Genomic DNA, 20,043 nt, shown 5'->3' with positions numbered 1-20,043 from the left:
GACTTCGACACAGCAGCGGCTTCTCTTCCTCTCTGCTCAGTTGACTGGGCGTGACTGCTGATGTCATGCTGATTGACAGCCAGCTCCCCGCTGCATAACTGTGGGGAGCTGGCTGTCAATCAGCATGACGTCGGCAGTAGCACCCCAGCAACAGAGCAGCCGGGAAGAAGAGCAGCTTTAACGCCGGCAGGAGCGGTCAGTGACCACTATGAGCCGCTGTCTGATAGAACAGGCTGGTAGTTGCCACTGTTAGCAACTAACCGCCTGTTAGTTTTTAGGCCTGTCAGTAAGAAAAATAAAATAGTCATGAATAACCATTTAAAGCTGACTCAAAAATCATTTCACCCTACGAACAAGTGTTTTGCTTCTTCCTCAGGTGGTTGGCAGTCTGCAAAATTAACAGGAACAAGTATTAAAATGCATCAGGTTTATCATAGTCAGTTTTTCCCAAACTCCAGTCCTCACGGCCCCCCACAGGTCATGTTTTCAGGATTTCCATAGTAGTAGCAGCAGCAGCACAGGAGAGAGAATTCCTGATGCCTTAACAATACTTCCACCATCTATATTCCTATGCATTCAGTAAATTTCTGTGTATATCCCTGATTGCCAGCATTGCATGATTGTGTAAATGCCTATAAATATATCAGGAGAGTAATATGCACCAAATGATGGCTCCTAGAGGTCTATATCTTCTCAACCTGTACACTGGAAGCTTTTCCATGAAGCCTCTGCCTCCTCAGCACCACCTGCTGGTCTTTGCATTTAGGTCTGTAACGATGTTGTCCCATCTACATTGTGACCGCTGCAGCCAATCATTAGCCTTGGTATCACCACTAAAGCCAGCGATTAGCTGCAGCGGTCATATCTTGTAGCCATGATGTTCTTGCTGCCGCACTGTAACAGCTCCAGGAAGCAGCTGAGATAGAGGCAAGTTTAACTGTAGTGTTAAAGAGGATCTATAATGGTGAAAGACTTTTTAAAGCAACTGTTAGGCTATGTTCACATGCAGCGTTTTTGCAGCCAAAACCTGCTCTCTTGACAATACGGGTTGAAAGCGCAGCTTTTGTAGCATTTTGCTGCATACCTGTTTTATTCACCAAACACGCTGAAAGAAGTGACATGCTGCAGATTTATAAAAAAAAAAAATCCAGATTCAGTCAGGAAAAAAATACAAAAAGTGTTAATGAAACATCGGAAATTTCATAGCTTTTGCTGGTACTGGAAAATGCAGCATCTTTTCTGCAGAAAAAAAAAGATGATTAAAAAAAAAAAAAAGTTGCAAAAACGCTGCATTTGTACATAGCCGTAAATGTTACAATGAATGCACCGTTATTTCTAGTGTTATTGAGTTAGTTACCAGAGTAGTGATTAGTATAATTGTAGACAAGTATATTTTTCTCAGCAACTCTCCGGTGTTTCAGAGAAAATATAGTTTGAAGATCCGGCCCGCTTCTCCCTCTACCCTCCCCACCCTATCCCTCTCTGGCCAACTTCTCCCTCTATACCCCACCCCATCCCCAGCTTCTCCCTCTACCCCCTCCCCCCGCTTCGGCCAGCTTCTCCCTCTCCCCCTCCACCCTGCCAGCTTCTCCCTCCCCCCCCCCCCCCTCTCCGGCCAGCTTCTCCCTCTCCCCCTCCACCCGGCCAGCTTCTCCTCTCCCCCTCCACCCGGCCAGCTTCTCCCTCCCCCCTCTCCGGCCAGCTTCTCCCTCTCCCCCTCCACCCTGCCAGCTTCTCCCTCCCCCCCCCCCCCCTCTCCGGCCAGCTTCTCCCTCTCCCACTCCCCCTGGCCAGCTTCTCCCTCTCCCACTCCCCCTGGCCAGCTTCTCCCTCTCCCACTCCCCCTGGCCAGCTTCTCCCTCTCCCACTCCCCCTGGCCAGCTTCTCCCTCTCCCACTCCCCCTGGCCAGCTTCTCCCTCTCCCACTCCCCCTGGCCAGCTTCTCCCTCTCCCACTCCCCCTGGCCAGCTTCTCCCTCTCCCACTCCCCCTGGCCAGCTTCTCCCTCTCCCACTCCCCCTGGCCAGCTTCTCCCTCTCCCACTCCCCCTGGCCAGCTTCTCCCTCTCCCATTCCCCCTGGCCAGCTTCTCCCCCTCCCCCTGGCCAGCTTCTCCCCCTCCCCTGGCCAGCTTCTCCCCCTCCCCTGGCCAGCTTCTCCCTCTCCCCTGGCCAGCTTCTCCCTCTCCCCTGGCCAGCTTCTCCCTCTCCCCTGGCCAGCTTCTCCCTCTCCCCTGGCCAGCTTCTCCCTCTCCCCTGGCCAGCTTCTCCCTTTCCCCCGGCCAGCTTCTCCCTTTCCCCCGGCCAGCTTCTCCCTTCTCCCCCGGCCAGCTTCTCCCTTCTCCCCCGGCCAGCTTCTCCCTTCTCCCCCGACCAGCTTCTCCCTTCTCCCCCGGCCAGCTTCTCCCTTCTCCCCCGGCCAGCTTCTCCCTTCTCCCCCGGCCAGCTTCTCCCTTCTCCCCCGGCCAGCTTCTCCCTTCTCCCCCGGCCAGCTTCTCCCTCTCCCCCGGCCAGCTTCTCCCTCTCCCCCGGCCAGCTTCTCCCTCTCCCCCGGCCAGCTTCTCCCTCTCCCCCGGCCAGCTTCTCCCTCTCCTCCTCCCAGCTTCTCCCTCTCCTCCTCCCAGCTTCTCCCTCTCCTCCTCCCAGCTTCTCCCTCTCCTCCTCCCAGCTTCTCCCTCTCCTCCTCCCAGCTTCTCCCTCTCCTCCTCCCAGCTTCTCCCTCTCCTCCTCCCAGCTTCTCCCTCTCCTCCTCCCAGCTTCTCCCTCTCCTCCTCCCAGCTTCTCCCTCTCCTCCTCCCAGCTTCTCCCTCTTCGCCCCTCCTGCTCCCCCCCCTCCGCTCCGGCCAGCTTCTCCCTCTTCCCCCTCTCTGCTCCGGCCAGCTCCCCCCCCCCCTGCTCCGGCCAGCTTCTCCCTCTCCCCCGGCCAGCTTCTCCCTCTCCCCCGGCCAGCTTCTCCCTCTCCCCCGGCCAGCTTCTCCCTCACCCCCGGCCAGCTTCTCCCTCTCCCCCGGCCAGCTTCTCCCTCTCCCCCGGCCAGCTTCTCCCTCTCCCTCTCCCCCGGCCAGCTTCTCCCTTTCCCCCGGCCAGCTTCTCCCTTTCCCCCGGCCAGCTTCTCCCTTTCCCCCGACCAGCTTCTCCCTTTCCCCCGACCAGCTTCTCCCTTTCCCCCGACCAGCTTCTCCCTCACCCCCGGCCAGCTTCTCCCTCTCCCCCCTGGCCAGCTTCTCCCTCTCCCCCGGCCAGCTTCTCCCTCTCCCCCTCCCAGCTTTTCCCTCTCCTCCTCCCAGCTTCTCCCTCTCCTCCTCCCAGCTTCTCCCTCTCCTCCTCCCAGCTTCTCCCTCTCCTCCTCCCAGCTTCTCCCTCTCCTCCTCCCAGCTTCTCCCTCCCCTCCCAGCTTCTCCCTCTTCGCCCCTCCTGCTCCCCCCCCTCCGCTCCGGCCAGCTTCTCCCTCTCCCCCGGCCAGCTTCTCCTTCTCCCCCGGCCAGCTTCTCCCTCTCCCCCGGCCAGCTTCTCCCTCTCCCCCGGCCAGCTTCTCCCTCTCCCCCGGCCAGCTTCTCCCTCTCCCCCGGCCAGCTTCTCCCTCTCCCCCGGCCAGCTTCTCCCTCTCCCTCTCCCCCGGCCAGCTTCTCCCTCTCCCCCGGCCAGCTTCTCCCTCTCCCTCTCCCCCGGCCAGCTTCTCCCTCTCCCTCCTCCCGCTCCCCCCCCCCCTCTCCGCTCCGGCCAGCTTCTCCCTCTCCCCCGGCCAGCTTCTCCCTCTCCCTCCTCCCGCTCCCCCCCCCCCTCTCCGCTCCGGCCAGCTTCTCCCTCTCCCCCCTGGCCAGCTTCTCCCTCTCCCCCCTGGCCAGCTTCTCCCTCTCCCCCCTGGCCAGCTTCTCCCTCTCCCCCCTGGCCAGCTTCTCCCTCTCCCCCGGCCAGCTTCTCCCTCTCCCCCGGCCAGCTTCTCCCTCTCCCCCGGCCAGCTTCTCCCTCTCCCCCGGCCAGCTTCTCCCTCTCCCCCGGCCAGCTTCTCCCTCTCCCCTGGCCAGCTTCTCCCTCTCCCCCGGCCAGCTTCTCCCTCTCCCCCTCCCAGCTTCTCCCTCTCCCCCTCCCAGCTTCTCCCTCTCCCCCTCCCAGCTTCTCCCTCTCCCCCTCCCAGCTTCTCCCTCTCCTCCTCCCAGCTTCTCCCTCTCCTCCTCCCAGCTTCTCCCTCTCCTCCTCCCAGCTTCTCCCTCTCCTCCTCCCAGCTTCTCCCTCTCCTCCTCCCAGCTTCTCCCTCTCCTCCTCCCAGCTTCTCCCTCTCCCCCGGCCAGCTTCTCCCTCTCCCTCTTCCCTCTTCCCCCTCCCGCTCCCCCCCCCCTCCGCTCCGGCCAGCTTCTCCCTCTCCCCCGGCCAGCTTCTCCCTCTCCCCCGGCCAGCTTCTCCCTCTCCTCCTCCCAGCTTCTCCCTCTCCTCCTCCCAGCTTCTCCCTCTCCTCCTCCCAGCTTCTCCCTCTCCTCCTCCCAGCTTCTCCCTCTCCTCCTCCCAGCTTCTCCCTCTCCTCCTCCCAGCTTCTCCCTCCCCTCCCAGCTTCTCCCTCTTCGCCCCTCCTGCTCCCCCCCCCCCTCCGCTCCGGCCAGCTTCTCCCTCTTCCCCCTCTCTGCTCCGGCCAGCTCCCCCCCCCCCCTGCTCCGGCCAGCTTCTCCCTCTCCCCCGGCCAGCTTCTCCCTCTCCCCCGGCCAGCTTCTCCCTCTCCCCCGGCCAGCTTCTCCCTCTCCCCCGGCCAGCTTCTCCCTCTCCCCTGGCCAGCTTCTCCCTCTCCCCCGGCCAGCTTCTCCCTCTCCCTCTCCCCCGGCCAGCTTCTCCCTCTCCCTCTCCCCCGGCCAGCTTCTCCCTCTCCCTCTCCCCCGGCCACCTTCTCCCTCTCCCTCTTCCCCCTCCCGCTCCCCCCCCCTCTCCGCTCCGGCCAGCTTCTCCCTCTCCCCCCTAGCCAGCTTCTCCCTCTCCCCCCTGGCCAGCTTCTCCCTCTCCCCCGGCCAGCTTCTCCCTCTCCCCCAGCCAGCTTCTCCCTCTCCCTCTCCCCCCTCCCGCTCCCCCCCCCCTCCGCTCCGGCCAGCTTCTCCCTCTCCCCCCTCTCTGCTCCGGCTAGCTCCCCCCCCCCTGCTCCGGCTAGCTCCCCCCCCCCTGCTCCGGCCAGCTTCTCCCTCTCCCCCGGCCAGCTTCTCCCTCTCCCCCGGCCAGCTTCTCCCTCTCCCCCGGCCAGCTTCTCCCTCTCCCCCGGCCAGCTTCTCCCTCTCCTCCTCCCAGCTTCTCCCTCTCCTCCTCCCAGCTTCTCCCTCTCCTCCTCCCAGCTTCTCCCTCTCCTCCTCCCAGCTTCTCCCTCTCCTCCTCCCAGCTTCTCCCTCTCCTCCTCCCAGCTTCTCCCTCTCCTCCTCCCAGCTTCTCCCTCTCCTCCTCCCAGCTTCTCCCTCTCCTCCTCCCAGCTTCTCCCTCTCCTCCTCCCAGCTTCTCCCTCTCCTCCTCCCAGCTTCTCCCTCCCAGCTTCTCCCTCTTCGCCCCTCCTGCTCCCCCCCCCCTCCGCTCCGGCCAGCTTCTCCCTCTTCCCCCTCTCTGCTCCGGCCAGCTCCCCCCCCCCCTGCTCCGGCCAGCTTCTCCCTCTCCCCCGGCCAGCTTCTCCCTCTCCCCCGGCCAGCTTCTCCCTCTCCCCCGGCCAGCTTCTCCCTCTCCCCCGGCCAGCTTCTCCCTCACCCCCGGCCAGCTGCTTCTCCCTCACCCCCGGCCAGCTTCTCCCTCTCCCCCGGCCAGCTTCTCCCTCTCCCCCGGCCAGCTTCTCCCTCTCCCTCTCCCCCGGCCAGCTTCTCCCTTTCCCCCGGCCAGCTTCTCCCTTTCCCCCGGCCAGCTTCTCCTTTCCCCCGACCAGCTTCTCCCTTTCCCCCGACCAGCTTCTCCCTTTCCCCCGACCAGCTTCTCCCTCACCCCCAGCCAGCTTCTCCCTCTCCCCCCTGGCCAGCTTCTCCCTCTCCCCCGGCCAGCTTCTCCCTCTCCCCCTCCCAGCTTCTCCCTCTCCCCCTCCCAGCTTTTCCCTCTCCTCCTCCCAGCTTCTCCCTCTCCTCCTCCCAGCTTCTCCCTCTCCTCCTCCCAGCTTCTCCCTCTCCTCCTCCCAGCTTCTCCCTCTCCTCCTCCCAGCTTCTCCCTCTCCTCCTCCCAGCTTCTCCCTCTCCTTCTCCCAGCTTCTCCCTCCCCTCCCAGCTTCTCCCTCTTCGCCCCTCCTGCTCCCCCCCCTCCGCTCCGGCCAGCTTCTCCCTCTTCCCCCTCTCTGCTCCGGCCAGCTCCCCCCCCCCCTGCTCCGGCCAGCTTCTCCCTCTCCCCCGGCCAGCTTCTCCCTCTCCCTCTCCCCCGGCCAGCTTCTCCCTCTCCCTCCTCCCGCTCCCCCCCCCCCCCCCTCTCCGCTCCGGCCAGCTTCTCCCTCTCCCCCCTGGCCAGCTTCTCCCTCTCCCCCCTGGCCAGCTTCTCCCTCTCCCCCCTGGCCAGCTTCTCCCTCTCCCCCGGCCAGCTTCTCCCTCTCCCCCGGCCAGCTTCTCCCTCTCCCCCGGCCAGCTTCTCCCTCTCCCCCGGCCAGCTTCTCCCTCTCCCCCGGCCAGCTTCTCCCTCTCCCCCGGCCAGCTTCTCCCTCTCCCCCGGCCAGCTTCTCCCTCTCCCCCGGCCAGCTTCTCCCTCTCCCCCTCCCAGCTTCTCCCTCTCCCCCTCCCAGCTTCTCCCTCTCCCCCTCCCAGCTTCTCCCTCTCCTCCTCCCAGCTTCTCCCTCTCCTCCTCCCAGCTTCTCCCTCTCCTCCTCCCAGCTTCTCCCTCTCCTCCTCCCAGCTTCTCCCTCTCCTCCTCCCAGCTTCTCCCTCTCCTCCTCCCAGCTTCTCCCTCTCCTCCTCCCAGCTTCTCCCTCTCCTCCTCCCAGCTTCTCCCTCCCCTCCCAGCTTCTCCCTCTTCGCCCCTCCTGCTCCCCCCCCCCTCCGCTCCGGCCAGCTTCTCCCTCTTCCCCCTCTCTGCTCCGGCCAGCTCCCCCCCCCCCCTGCTCCGGCCAGCTTCTCCCTCTCCCCCGGCCAGCTTCTCCCTCTCCCCCGGCCAGCTTCTCCCTCTCCCCCGGCCAGCTTCTCCCTCTCCCCCGGCCAGCTTCTCCCTCTCCCTCTCCCCCGGCCAGCTTCTCCCTCTCCCTCTCCCCCGGCCAGCTTCTCCCTCTCCCTCTCCCCCGGCCAGCTTCTCCCTCTCCTCCTCCCAGCTTCTCCCTCTCCTCCTCCCAGCTTCTCCCTCTCCTCCTCCCAGCTTCTCCCTCTCCTCCTCCCAGCTTCTCCCTCTCCTCCTCCCAGCTTCTCCCTCTCCTCCTCCCAGCTTCTCCCTCTTCGCCCCTCCTGCTCCCCCCCCCCTCCGCTCCGGCCAGCTTCTCCCTCTCCCTCGGCCAGCTTCTCCCTCTCCCTCTCCCCCGGCCAGCTTCTCCCTCTCCCTCTCCCCCGGCCAGCTTCTCCCTCTTCCCCCTCCCGCTCCCCCCCCCTCTCCGCTCCGGCCAGCTTCTCCCTCTCCCCCCTGGCCAGCTTCTCCCTCTCCCCCCTGGCCAGCTTCTCCCTCTCCCCCGGCCAGCTTCTCCCTCTCCCCCCTGGCCAGCTTCTCCCTCTCCCCCCTGGCCAGCTTCTCCCTCTCCCCCGGCCAGCTTCTCCCTCTCCCCCGGCCAGCTTCTCCCTCTCCCTCTTCCCCCTCCCGCTCCCCCCCCCCCCTCCGCTCCGGCCAGCTTCTCCCTCTCCCCCGGCCAGCTTCTCCCTCTCCCCCGGCCAGCTTCTCCCTCTCCCCCGGCCAGCTTCTCCCTCTCCCCCGGCCAGCTTCTCCCTCTCCCCCGGCCAGCTTCTCCCTCTCCCCCGGCCAGCTTCTCCCTCTCCTCCTCCCAGCTTCTCCCTCTCCTCCTCCCAGCTTCTCCCTCTCCTCCTCCCAGCTTCTCCCTCTCCTCCTCCCAGCTTCTCCCTCTCCTCCTCCCAGCTTCTCCCTCTCCTCCTCCCAGCTTCTCCCTCTCCTCCTCCCAGCTTCTCCCTCCCCTCCCAGCTTCTCCCTCTTCGCCCCTCCTGCTCCCCCCCCCCTCCGCTCCGGCCAGCTTCTCCCTCTTCCCCCTCTCTGCTCCGGCCAGCTCCCCCCCCCCCTGCTCCGGCCAGCTTCTCCCTCTCCCCCGGCCAGCTTCTCCCTCTCCCCCGGCCAGCTTCTCCCTCTCCCTCTCCCCCGGCCAGCTTCTCCCTCTCCCTCTTCCCCCTCCCGCTCCCCCCCCCCCCCTCCGCTCCGGCCAGCTTCTCCCTCTCCCCCCTGGCCAGCTTCTCCCTCTCCCCCCTGGCCAGCTTCTCCCTCTCCCCCCTGGCCAGCTTCTCCCTCTCCCCCCTGGCCAGCTTCTCCCTCTCCCCCGGCCAGCTTCTCCCTCTCCCCCAGCCAGCTTCTCCCTCTCCCTCTCCCTCTTCCCCCTCCCGCTCCCCCCCCCCTCCGCTCCGGCCAGCTTCTCCCTCTCCCCCCTCTCTGCTCCGGCTAGCTCCCCCCCCCCCTGCTCCGGCTAGCTCCCCCCCCCCCTGCTCCGGCCAGCTTCTCCCTCTCCCCCGGCCAGCTTCTCCCTCTCCCCCGGCCAGCTTCTCCCTCTCCCCCGGCCAGCTTCTCCCTCTCCCCCGGCCAGCTTCTCCCTCTCCCCCGGCCAGCTTCTCCCTCTCCCCCGGCCAGCTTCTCCCTCTCCCCCGGCCAGCTTCTCCCTCTCCCTCTTCCCCCTCCCACTCCCTCTCCCCCTCTCTGCTCCGGCCAGCTTCTCCCCCCCCCCCCCCCCTTCCTCTGCGGCCAGCTTCTCCCCCTCCCCCACGCCCTCCGCTCCGGCAGCTTCTGTTGATTGACGGGTGTCTTACACGTGAGTACATAGGAATAGAACTGTCAATCCACTTGAACAGTGTGGGACAAAACGGCCGGGGTTGGCACAGGTCTAGTCTCGTCTCCAGCTATTGTCCACAGATCTTCAAACGATATTTTTCAGAGCATTTCAGAGAAATTGGCTGGTAGTTTCACTGTAATGAAAGTGGGGTGATAACATAAAGTTCCTCCATGTCTTTGGGGTCACTGGTGGCTGCACAGGGGAGAGATGACAATAAATTGCTGGGATCTTCCTTACTAACGTCACTTGCAGAGTCCCCCACACAGAACCAAGAAGTAAAACTTTTCATGCTGCGTTATATATATATTGAATAAAAGCTACGATTCTTGGCTGTATTTTTCTACCAAGCTCTTAGTTGTGCCAAATTTTTAGGTAATTTTGTTCTTTCTTTTAGTCACATCACTTTTTAGGCATATTCTTTTTTTTTTTTTCGAATTTGTCATTATTTTTGATTTTATCACCTCTACTAAAATCTACAAGCTTATAGGTTATTAGAGATGAGTGAATCGATTTGTAACTAATTCAGTGGGTTACAAAATTTCCAACCTAATTTTTCAGCCGATTTCAAGCAAGTACTGAATGTTTTGGCAATGTCCAAGGAGAAGGAAATTGACATCTCTGAACGTCTGTTATTCAATAAACTATTTCTTCCTGTCCCAGGCTCGGATGTTGATCACAGAAGAGAACCTGATGACTACGATAATAAAAACGTTCATGGATCATTTAAGGCATCGGGATATCCAGGGCAGATTTCAGTTTGAGAGATACACAGCAGTGCAAGCTTTCAAGTTTAGGAGAGTTCAAAGTCTTATTCTAGATCTGAAGTAAGTTCCTTTCAAAAGTCACATTATATTAAAATTAGTACTTTTTTGCATCCATCTATAAAGTGAGACACCTCATGAGTCTACCCACCCAGCCTGACAGACATCTCCAGCTTATACTGAGCAGTGTGAGATCTCAGCAGGGAGGAGGGTCTCTGAGTTGCTGTCAGTCAGGCTAGGTGGGTAGAAATTGAGTTACTCTTTCATAACGGATCATACCGACATGGATTTTTCACAATAAGTACATCTGTCTTATCAGGTTTAAACTGTTTAATAACATGCACAGTTAACATTGTGAAATCTGGTGACTGATTCAAAACACTGGTGCAGATTTACTAATACTGTCCACTATTTGAACAGTGCCGAAATCAGTAAACAGTCTTAAAAAGCACCAAAATTACCATTATCTTGCTGGAGGGTAAAATTTTTGTTTATTTAGACAGTTTTGACTTTAACTCTTTGTTGGCTACCCATTTTCTCCTTCTTTTTGGCTCTTGTGGTATGGCCATTTACCCCTCCTTTGCTCAAAGCGATTCACCCTGGATGTATCTAAAACTCATAAGAAATATGTTTAAAGCTTCACGTACAAACAAAATGCACCAAATTTAACTTCAGGAAACTTTGGAAGTTTTTTCAAAAAGTTTTGGTAAATAGATTAATGAGAATTTCCTGATATAATGTAATTATCTAAATCCGTCTCCTTACCTGCTGGAGTGATATCGACTGGGGAGTGAGGGATTCCCGGTGATATCTAAATTTCATGTGAATTACCAGTGAACAACAGACAACACACTTATTGTGGAATATTTTTGGGTGCTTGGAAAAAAACAAACAAAAAAAAAAGCATGATTTTTTATGTTTTTAAAAATATTTGAAGGCCCCTATAAGTCGGGTTATCAATAAAGAGAAAATGTGTTTAGTTTAATTAAAAGGTTATCTTTCCTGTGTAAAATTCCTACGCACAAGTAAAACAAATTCTCTTGTTAAAAATCCTCTCTGTTCTGAAAATCGGTTGAATTTTTACATTTTTTGTTTACTGCTCGTTGACTAGGTCACCAGCCACCATTGCAAGTCTAACAGAAGTGGCCGATTGTATGCAGTGCTTACAAGCTCTTTCCAATAGAGCTTGTATGTGTTGCTTCTTAGCTGGCTGGAGTGCCCTGTTAGCTCACAATCCTGCCAGCTTCAGTGCCCCTGTGCTTCTCTGACTCTGCTTGCAGTATCGGAGCGTGCACGATTCTTGCCAGCGGTGCAAGCAGGAGGCGAGGGAGCAGTTCACTCTTGCAGAAGTGGAGACACCCCCAAACTTCTTGCATCGAAATAGAGTTGTCAATAAATCCCCTGCTCTCTGCAGATAATGAAAACTCTCCGTTTACTGGTAAACTTCTTTAACGGTTTCCAGTCCAGTGACTGACCGCATTTGTAACCTGCTGAATCAAATGGTGTCTGAGAGACCAGTTACATTAACGAGGCATGAGTGTTAAAAAAATGTAATTATAGGAAACTGATAATTTCATGGCTGTTTCCCTTTTTTTTGTTGTATAGGTATCTACTTATCAGCAAGCCACCCGAGTGGATTCCTGCCTTACGCACAAAGTTTCTTGAAGGGTTTTTTGCCTTCCTAGAATTATTGAAGTGCATGCAGGTAAGCTTCGGCGTGTCCCTTTTAGTTCCTATGGAACAGGCAACATAAAGTATTTTTTTTATATATATGACACTAGTTATAGAGTGCTCTATGCTAGTGTCCAAGAAACAGCCATGAATGATCGTGTAACCTTCATGTGTTTCTGCAGGGAATGGATCCAATTACTCGGCAAGTTGGGCAGCACATCGAGATGGAGCCGGAGTGGGAGGCTGCCTTCACTTTGCAGATGAAACTAACACATATCATATCCATGATGCAAGACTGGTGTTCTACCGATGTAAGTATTAATCTTGTGACATGGTGAAAGTTTCTAATATAACAATCTGCTAAAATCTTGTGCATAATATAAGATATGAAAAGATCTGCACTAGCTTCAAGTTGCTAGTTTATACAATAATTTATCTATGTTTTCTGTACAAGTGGATGTGTAATGCTAAAGTAAAGGAGCGCATTGTTTGCAAACTCTCTCCAATAGAACTTGTAAGTGCTGCTCCGAAATTGGAAAAATCACTGGATCCGGCCAGCTTCAGTGCTGCGCTTCTCCGATGCTGCAGAGGCAGAACTGCTTGATATCGCAGCGTCAGAGCACAGTTTGGACCCAACCATACTACTGGTGAGAGCACTGATGCAAACCGGCGCTATCCGTTCCCCAAAAACAGAGCCTGTTTGCATCAGTGCCCCCACCCCACAACTGAGCCATTATGCCCACTACTTTTTACTCTTTGCTTTAGCAGTTACAAGGTTAAAAACATTAGGTCACTTGGTTGTGAATAGGTGCCAGAACCAGTCAGTGTAGTTTTATACCATTGTTTTATGGTGCATGCACTATGTTGTTTTTTGTGTGCTTTTTTTTTTGGAATTACTATGTATGTAGTGCTGCCGACAGAAATAGGTGACTGATATTTGATGGGTGATTTCTAGGAACACGTTCTCATTGAAGGCTACAAAAAGTGTCTGGCCGTGCTTACACATTGTCACAGCGGCTTCACAGACGGAGAGCAGCCCATTACTCTGACGCTCGCCGGCCATTCGGTGGACACGATAAGATACTGCGTATCTCAGGAGAAAGTCAGCATTCACCTTCCAGTCTCTCGTCTCCTCGCAGGTTAGTGTCTTCAGAAATGGACCAATTGTGTAAATAAACTTTTAACGATGGGAGTAACCCTTTATCACCTATCCATACGCTTTGAAATGGCCTAGTCGCAAAGGAGCTGCTCCATTCATTCTTTATGGGACTGCTGGAAAAAGAAAAGCCCTGTACTTGTCTTTACCTGGTAATCCCATAGGGAAGGTATAGCCTTCATGTTCGGCCGCTGTTGCATGACAATTGCATGGTTATAGAGGATGGAGGCTCCTTCTGTACTCTATTGTCCTTATAAAACGTGATCGCAGGTGCCTATGGTTGCTATGTTAGCTGGAGGCCAAACGATGGTGCAGGTAGCCTCAAAGACCTTGCTAGCAGCTGGGTCTAATAGGCTGTTTGTCAGTGTAAAGCCTCATTCAGATATCAGTTTTCTGAACGTATGTGAAAAAAACAGAATGCAAAAATTAAATCGAGGATAATAACATTGTAGCGCTGCCTTTAGATTTCCTATGGAAAAGAGGCCTTCCTCCATATTGTAATATTAAAACATGACGTGTAAGTCTTTTGATTCCTAATCTTAGTCAGACCACCGTAATCCAAAAGGACCGAAACCTTCAGAATTGCAGCCTCAACGGTTCTGCTGAAGATGAGACCTTGGGAAAGGTCTATCTGGATACTATGGGTGGTACCAGGGAACATCTGCAACAAAGAACAAGAGTCTTTGACTCCACTTGAAGACTCCTGAACTTAGCAGGCATTTAAAGTTTACAGTCCGAAATGGGGCAATGAAGAACTTTGCCCTCGTAGGGAAGAGACAGATTTCCTTGGAGGGTAGGAGGACCTTGACCATCAACTACCGGTGGAAGCTCTAGTGGAGGAGTTAGACATCCTGGGAGACCGTCTGGGGACATAAAATCTCCAAACTCTCTGGCAGCCCACGCAGCACAACAAAAGTCAATCGTCTGGATAACCTCCAGAGGAGGTGAGAAGAAGGAAACACTGCTAGTATTCTCTGACCAAAGCAATCCAGGAAACTAGGGTGAAAAGGCAAGAATAAGGTGGAGATAGCCTTGGAGACCGAGAGAGCCAGGGGGCTTACCCGAAAAACTGAGCCCGCCACCTCAAGGAGAGGTTTCCTCAGGCACTCACTGTGTCTAAAATGGTGGTCTACCCAGGGATGATGCGTAAATGAAGGAAGAGAATCTGGGGACTCACCAAAAAAGAAGCCCTCTAGTAAAAAGATTAGATGATCAATAAGTTATGAGGTGACCTGACCCTAGGGCTTCTGGGAGCATCAGTCCCTGTGCATCTAATCTATAGTCCAAGATGCGACAAACTGAGCGCTCTTACTTGCTGTAGCAGCCTAAAAAGAGTGACCCTCCAGCATCCCTCCCTGCTAGGTAAAAAAGACTAACTGAGCGAGGCTTTCGCCCCCCGGAATCTGGAATTAGAGGAAAAATCCCTGATACACGTCTGAATCAAAAACCAAAATGGAGCTATCCTCCTCCAGCACTAAAAGCTGAAATAAGTCTAACAGGACTGCTTGAGAGAGATGCTAAGCTGAAATTTCTCTTCCAGAAGAAAAATTCTGCCTGGAAGTTAGAGTAGTCTGCAGCTTCACCGGACCTAAAAGTCTCTGTTGGTAGGTCTGACACAGTCAAGGAGGAGGTCAGAGACCTGTGTGGTTCACTTTTGATCTACGCCCTACTGAAGGGTCTTGGTTAGCTGCACTTTCTCACCTAGGATGAGGCAGGAGTACAGTCTTATCTGTGTTCAAAATGACCTACGAAGTGGTTTCTGCTCAATGGTTATACTCGCCCTGGACATGGGTCCAAGTACTGACTAGATTGCATGCTCATTCCACTCAGTTGTACTGAGAAATGGTCAGTGTACCGTCTGGTTTGTATGTGCAATGTTCCATACTGAGGGTCTCAGCTGACCTACTTATCTATGAAGAGACACTTTCCCTGGGAGGTGGTCACAGTCCCATTAAGATAGTTTGCGTGCTACCTCCTGTCAAGGAGTCTTAACCTGATGGTTAGACTCACTCGGAGAAGTAGTCAGAGTACTGTCTGGTCTGCTGGCATGATGCACCCTTTGAGAGGTCTCACTTGTAATACTGGGTAGATTAGGGAAGTGGAAAGGGCATGGCCTGGTCTGTTTCCACGATGCTCCTTGCTGGAAGGTCTCAGTCTGCTGTTCTAGCTCACTTAAGAGAGTGGTCAAAGTACTGACTGGTTCACTTGGGAGATGCACCTGGCTGGAACGTCTCTGCTAGCTGACCTACTAGTCATTAGTGGGAAGGGGGGTTTCATAAGTCTGGGCCCCCCACCGATAATGACACAGCAGTGTCTCTGTGCAACTAAACTATTGTTTTTTCATTATATTTTGTAAATGATTTTTTTTTATCTTTTAGGACTTCATGCTCTTCTCAGTAAGAGCGAAGTGGCCTACAGGTTCCCCGAGCTGCTACCATTTGTAAGTGTGAATTTCCTGCTTTTCTAATGTAATAATTTAAGATATCTATATATAAAGATCCTGCTTCTTAAAAGGAATCTGTCTGAAAGATTTTGCTACCTCATCTGAGAGCGGTATGATGTAGGCAAAGAGAAGCTGAAGCCAACGATATATCACTTAAGAACTGGGTGCAGCCGGTCTCACACAACCAGAGCTTTTAGATTTAGCATGAAGCAGAGCTGAGAAAGCTAACCCCGCCCACACCACAGCTAACCCCGCCCACACCAGGCTTTCCATGTGCAAAGTCCATAGACAGTGAGCTGCTTAGTTGCCAGACTAGTCCGGCAATGTTAATCTTTTAGTGATAAGTCCTTCACAGTTAGTAAACAACAGCACTCACTTTGACAAGTAACACATCGCTGAAGCTGAGCAGGCAGCACTATGAGAGGACAGGCTGTCTGTCATTATATGTCTCACACAGGCGTATCCTGTTCTAAACTATGGTGGGGGCGTGGTCTTCTTTCCCCAGTGTGTTGCTGAATGCTTATAATTGGTCATATAGGAGGAAGAAGTACACACCCACAGTCTGATAATGCCCACTTAGCCGTAACGAAAATTAACTTATTAGGTGCCAAATACTTTGATTGCGAATATCTCCGCAAAGGAGAGCCGGAAAAAAATGGTTTTCATTCTGCTCTGTAGCCACTATTAAATCATGTACCCAATTCAGTATGAGAAATTTAGTGAAAGGTCCTCTATAAATGAGATTTTTATGTTAAATGTATTAAAAAAAAATTATTTCATATCAGTATTTAAATAAAAAAATCTCGTAGTTTTCACACTGGTCAATAGTCCTAATATTAGACTCCTACTTCCTGATTTTCACAGGGACATTAGCAGTAATAGATTAATCAGATCATATGTTTTGTATAAAAATATTATACGCTCATTGTCTAATGTGGGCAAAATTCATTGTATATAGAGGTGTTATCAGTCATTGTACAGGAGGAGGAGGTGAGCTGTGATATCGCCTATTGTGAATGGTGGATCCTGTGTTATCTACTGTATATAGAGGTGTTATCAGTCATTGCACAGGAGGAGGAGGTGAGCTGTGATATCACCTATTGTAAATGGTGGATCCTGTGTTATCTACTGTATATAGAGGTGTTATCAGTCATTGTACAGGAGAAGGAGGTGAGCTGTGACATCATCTATTGTGGATGGTGGATCCTGTGTTATCTACTGTATATGGAGGTGTTATCAGTCATGGTACAGGAGGAGGTGAGCTGTGACATCACCTATTGTGAATGGTGGATCCTGTGTTATCTACTGTATATAGAGGTGTTATCAGTCATTGTACAGGAGGAGGAGGCGAGCTGTGATATCACCTATTGTGAATGGTGGATCCTGTGTTATCTACTGTATATAGAGGTGTTATCAGTCATTGTACAGGAGGAGGTGGTGAGCTGTGACATCATCTATTGTGGATGGTGGATCGTGTATTTACTGTATATAGAGGTGTTATCAGTTATTGTACAGGAGGAGGAGGTGAGTTGTGACATCTACTACTATGAATGGTGGATTCTGTGTTATCTACTGTATATAGAGGTGTTACATTTCACTGTAATCCTGTCTGTGATGATAGTGAGGCTGGTGAATAGTCATCTGTACGAAACAGGAAGTAAAAGTCTGGTATTACTCCTAGTGGCCATTGTATTAATTACAAGATGTACATTTTTTTTTTATTATATATTTCATATCAAAAATTGAGAAAAAAATTGTAAAACATAAATTTAACTTACAAACCTGATTTAAACAATAGGTAATTTTCTGATTAAACATTTACAATGTCATTGACTCCTGTCTTTCAGAGTGAGCTGAGCCCACCCATGCTGATTGAACACCCCCTGCGCTGTTTGGTGCTATGTGCTCAGGTGCATGCCGGTATGTGGAGAAGGAACGGGTTCTCATTAGTCAACCAGGTGAGATCTTCTCCATTGATTTTGACTTACAATCTGGGTGCTTTCAGCGATCGGTGAGGATTTCAGCACCCGGACCCCTTTGATGTAAAGCACTTCTGAAGGACTACTGTGAAGAAGAAAAAAATGAAATAAAAATTATAGTTACTCTTTAATGTTACTAATTGTAAGTTTTTGCAATGTGTCAGTTTTTCTTTCATTGCATTTGTTTTATTTTTTCTTGTTTTTATACAGATCTACTACTATCACAACGTCAAATGCAGGAGAGAAATGTTTGACAAAGACATAGTAATGTTACAGGTAACGATTTATCGCTTTCAAGATACCGAAAGAGAACAATGTTGCGATTTCTGCCATTGTACAGAGAATTTGACGCTTTCTTTCGAGTTTCAAAATGTTATTGTTCGTCAATCCCAAGATTCCGTGATCTGTCTCGAACATCGGATTGCAGGAGCTAATCAGAATGTAAAAGTCTCAGCGCCCCTCCCCAGAGCTGCCGAACCGCTACTTTCTTTTACATTCTAATTAGTTTCTGCAATCCGATGTTTGAGGATGGTCATGAAAACTGACCGACCGAGACGTCACATTTTTGGATTACTGAATTTTTCTCGCCTTGATATGAGGGTTGATGTTGTCTTTAGATATAAATAAGCTGAGAGGAGCTCCGAAAAAGACGAGTTACAAAATTCTTATCAGATCATCATAGCGGGCTCACTGATGGATTCTCTGTAAACTCATTCTTTAGCCAATAGTAGAAAGATGTTAGGAAAGACCAACAGTGTAACATTTTTAATGAAACCTAATTGCAAAAATGATTTTTAGCCCCAATTGCAAGCATTTAAGTAGGAAACAATTGTCCCTGAAAGTGGACTAGTCCTTTTAGGTTGATGCTTTCTTTAGGAGATACAAAAGCGCTGCACACCCTATATTAAAGGTGTGAGATCAGTAATAGCACTTAAAGTAGTTGTCAATCTGCAAATCCCTCCCACCCCCCAAAAAAAAGTTCCAGTAAATTTTACTCATTAATGTTTATTGCTGTGTTATAAAGTAGAAGTAATATTTCTTCCGTAGAGTAGACGTAAACTCTGATTTATTATTTCCTTAGGCTGGAGCGTCAATGATGGATCCAAACCATTTTTTGATGATCGTCCTCAGCCGATTTGAACTGTTTCAGATATTCGGCACTCCTGATTATGGGAAGAGGTTCAAAAAAGACAGCACAAACAAGGTACTACTGTGCTGAGACACTGGGGCTTCCTCATGTTGAACTGCTAATATGTCACTATAAAAAAAAGTCAGATTTAATGACTTAAAGGGGTTGTCTTCATTATTAAAGGAGTCTTCTCATCACCTACCCAAAGATAGGTCATCAATATCAGATCTGTGGGGGTCCGATACCCAGCACCAACATTGATCAGCTGCGATACACTCCAGCGACAGTCAGTGGATCTGCAGTGCACAGCTCCACTGTGTAGTAGCCGCTGCTGGGTACAGCAGCTCCTTCTCACACCTTGAATCAATATTTGTTTTTGAAAGAACCTAAGAATTGAATCATAATTTGCATTTATATGCTGTTAAAGATCCAGTGAGATTTGGTTACATAGAATAGCACCACCTGCTGTTTTAAAGTTTATAGCAATGCACACGTCCACTTAATGAGCTAAATGCTTGAGGAACTGCCAATAAAAATGGCTTAAATGGGTTGTCCACTACTCAAACAATTCCTTCTGAATCCCTATGTAAATAATAGCACCGCTGGTGTGGCGCAGTTCCAGTGGTGTCGGCACTGGCTCTCCCTGGGATCACTTGACATTATGTCACGCTATCCCTGTGACCGATCAGCACTGGCTTCACTTTCATCTTTTACATCATAATTGACATCTGGAGGAAGCGGGAGCTGCGGCTGCTCTCTGTTTTTCTAGATGTCTTGATTTGTCCAAAGTAGGGGAGAAGCCCGCGCTAATTGTCAGCAAGGATCTGTGACACAACAATGTCACGCGATCTCCGGGAGAGCAGAGTAGCAACACCGCTGAATTGGCGCCGGCACCAGAGGTGAGTATAGGTGTTATGATTTTAGTGGAGGGGAAACATAGGGATTCAGAATGGGTTGTCCAAGTATTAGACAACCCCTTTAAAGCTCTGTTGGCCAGAAAGGAGCAGAGTCTCTGTAGCAAACGGCAGTATAGCTAAGAAGGCTCCTTCTGCAGGCGACGCGAACATGGACAATACTGTCAGCTGCCAGAGGGGGAAGGAGACTGTTCACTCTCAACAGCACATAGTAGCAGCAGCCGCACCAGGGAGGCGAAACATGATGAAAATGTTTTGTTTTTGTTTTTTTTAAAAAAAAAAACATTCCAAAATACTTGAAAAAAAGCTATTATCAGCATTTCAGGACTGATTTCAATGTGAGATGATCGTGTGTTTTGAGTCTTCTCTGTTATCCCTGTTCAGGATCTGGTGCAGCAGAATAACACCCTGATTGAAGAGATGCTGCATCTGATCATTATGATAGTTGGTAAGATACTAGCGATGCATAAATATGTGCATTATAACGCTTTACCTGTTCTGCCAATGAAACTGATGAAACAAGATTAAAGCAAACTTCACGCAGGACCCCAGTTTTGCAAATATCCCCCCACCCCACCCCACAAACTCTAGTTTTGAGTTGTTTCGCAGCTTTGACCTAAACTTAAATTCCGGGCTGATATGTTTGTTCTCCATAACAAAGGTGAAAGGTTTTGTCCTGGTGTCGGGCACGTGACTGCCGCCGATGAGATAAAACGTGAAATCGTCCATCAGCTGAGCATACGACCCATGGCTCACAGCGAGCTGGTAAAGGCGCTGCCTGAAGATGTGAGTTTGCCAAGCTGTTTCCTTGTAAAGCTACATCAATGTACTGTTTCCTAGATGTTCTCTGTGGTTAACAATGGTTAACGAGGGCCGTTCCATTTTTATTAGTTTAAAATATGGAATAATGTAATTTTCTACCCTCCAGTTAAATACATAAAACACATTTACTTCACTAAATCAGAATGACTTGATTATTCTTTATGAAAGTTAAACTTCAGTCACCCAGCCTGATTTTAGTTCCTCAGTGTTCCTCCACCCTGCTGAGATCTCACACTGCTGTATACGAGCTGCAGCTGTAATTCAGGCTGGGTGGATGGACTGTGACT

General features: G+C 52.2%; 1 protein-coding gene across 4 annotated transcripts in view; it reads left to right on the top strand.

The window, feature by feature from the left end:
* The window catches only part of UBR2 (ubiquitin protein ligase E3 component n-recognin 2), a 110,200-nt gene that overhangs the window by 36,266 nt on the left and 53,891 nt on the right, over window positions 1-20,043 (top strand). For all 4 annotated transcript variants that reach the window (XM_073672011.1, XM_073672013.1, XM_073672012.1 and 1 more), the window contains exons 12-21: window positions 9,542-9,705; window positions 11,248-11,347; window positions 11,496-11,624; window positions 12,269-12,452; window positions 14,848-14,909; window positions 16,760-16,870; window positions 17,102-17,167; window positions 17,973-18,095; window positions 19,319-19,382; window positions 19,596-19,720. In XM_073672011.1, coding sequence (XP_073528112.1) covers window positions 9,542-9,705; window positions 11,248-11,347; window positions 11,496-11,624; window positions 12,269-12,452; window positions 14,848-14,909; window positions 16,760-16,870; window positions 17,102-17,167; window positions 17,973-18,095; window positions 19,319-19,382; window positions 19,596-19,720 — 1,128 coding nt within the window. The remainder of the gene's footprint in view (window positions 1-9,541; window positions 9,706-11,247; window positions 11,348-11,495; window positions 11,625-12,268; window positions 12,453-14,847; window positions 14,910-16,759; window positions 16,871-17,101; window positions 17,168-17,972; window positions 18,096-19,318; window positions 19,383-19,595; window positions 19,721-20,043) is intronic.

This window comes from Phyllobates terribilis, unplaced genomic scaffold (genome assembly GCF_046119375.1).
Source record: "Phyllobates terribilis strain yellow unplaced genomic scaffold, ASM4611937v1 Scaffold_3__8_contigs__length_932513732, whole genome shotgun sequence".
Classification (NCBI taxonomy): domain Eukaryota; kingdom Metazoa; phylum Chordata; class Amphibia; order Anura; family Dendrobatidae; genus Phyllobates; species Phyllobates terribilis.
Note: the sequence above shows the minus strand (reverse complement) of the source record. Positions and strands in the feature narration are given on the sequence as shown.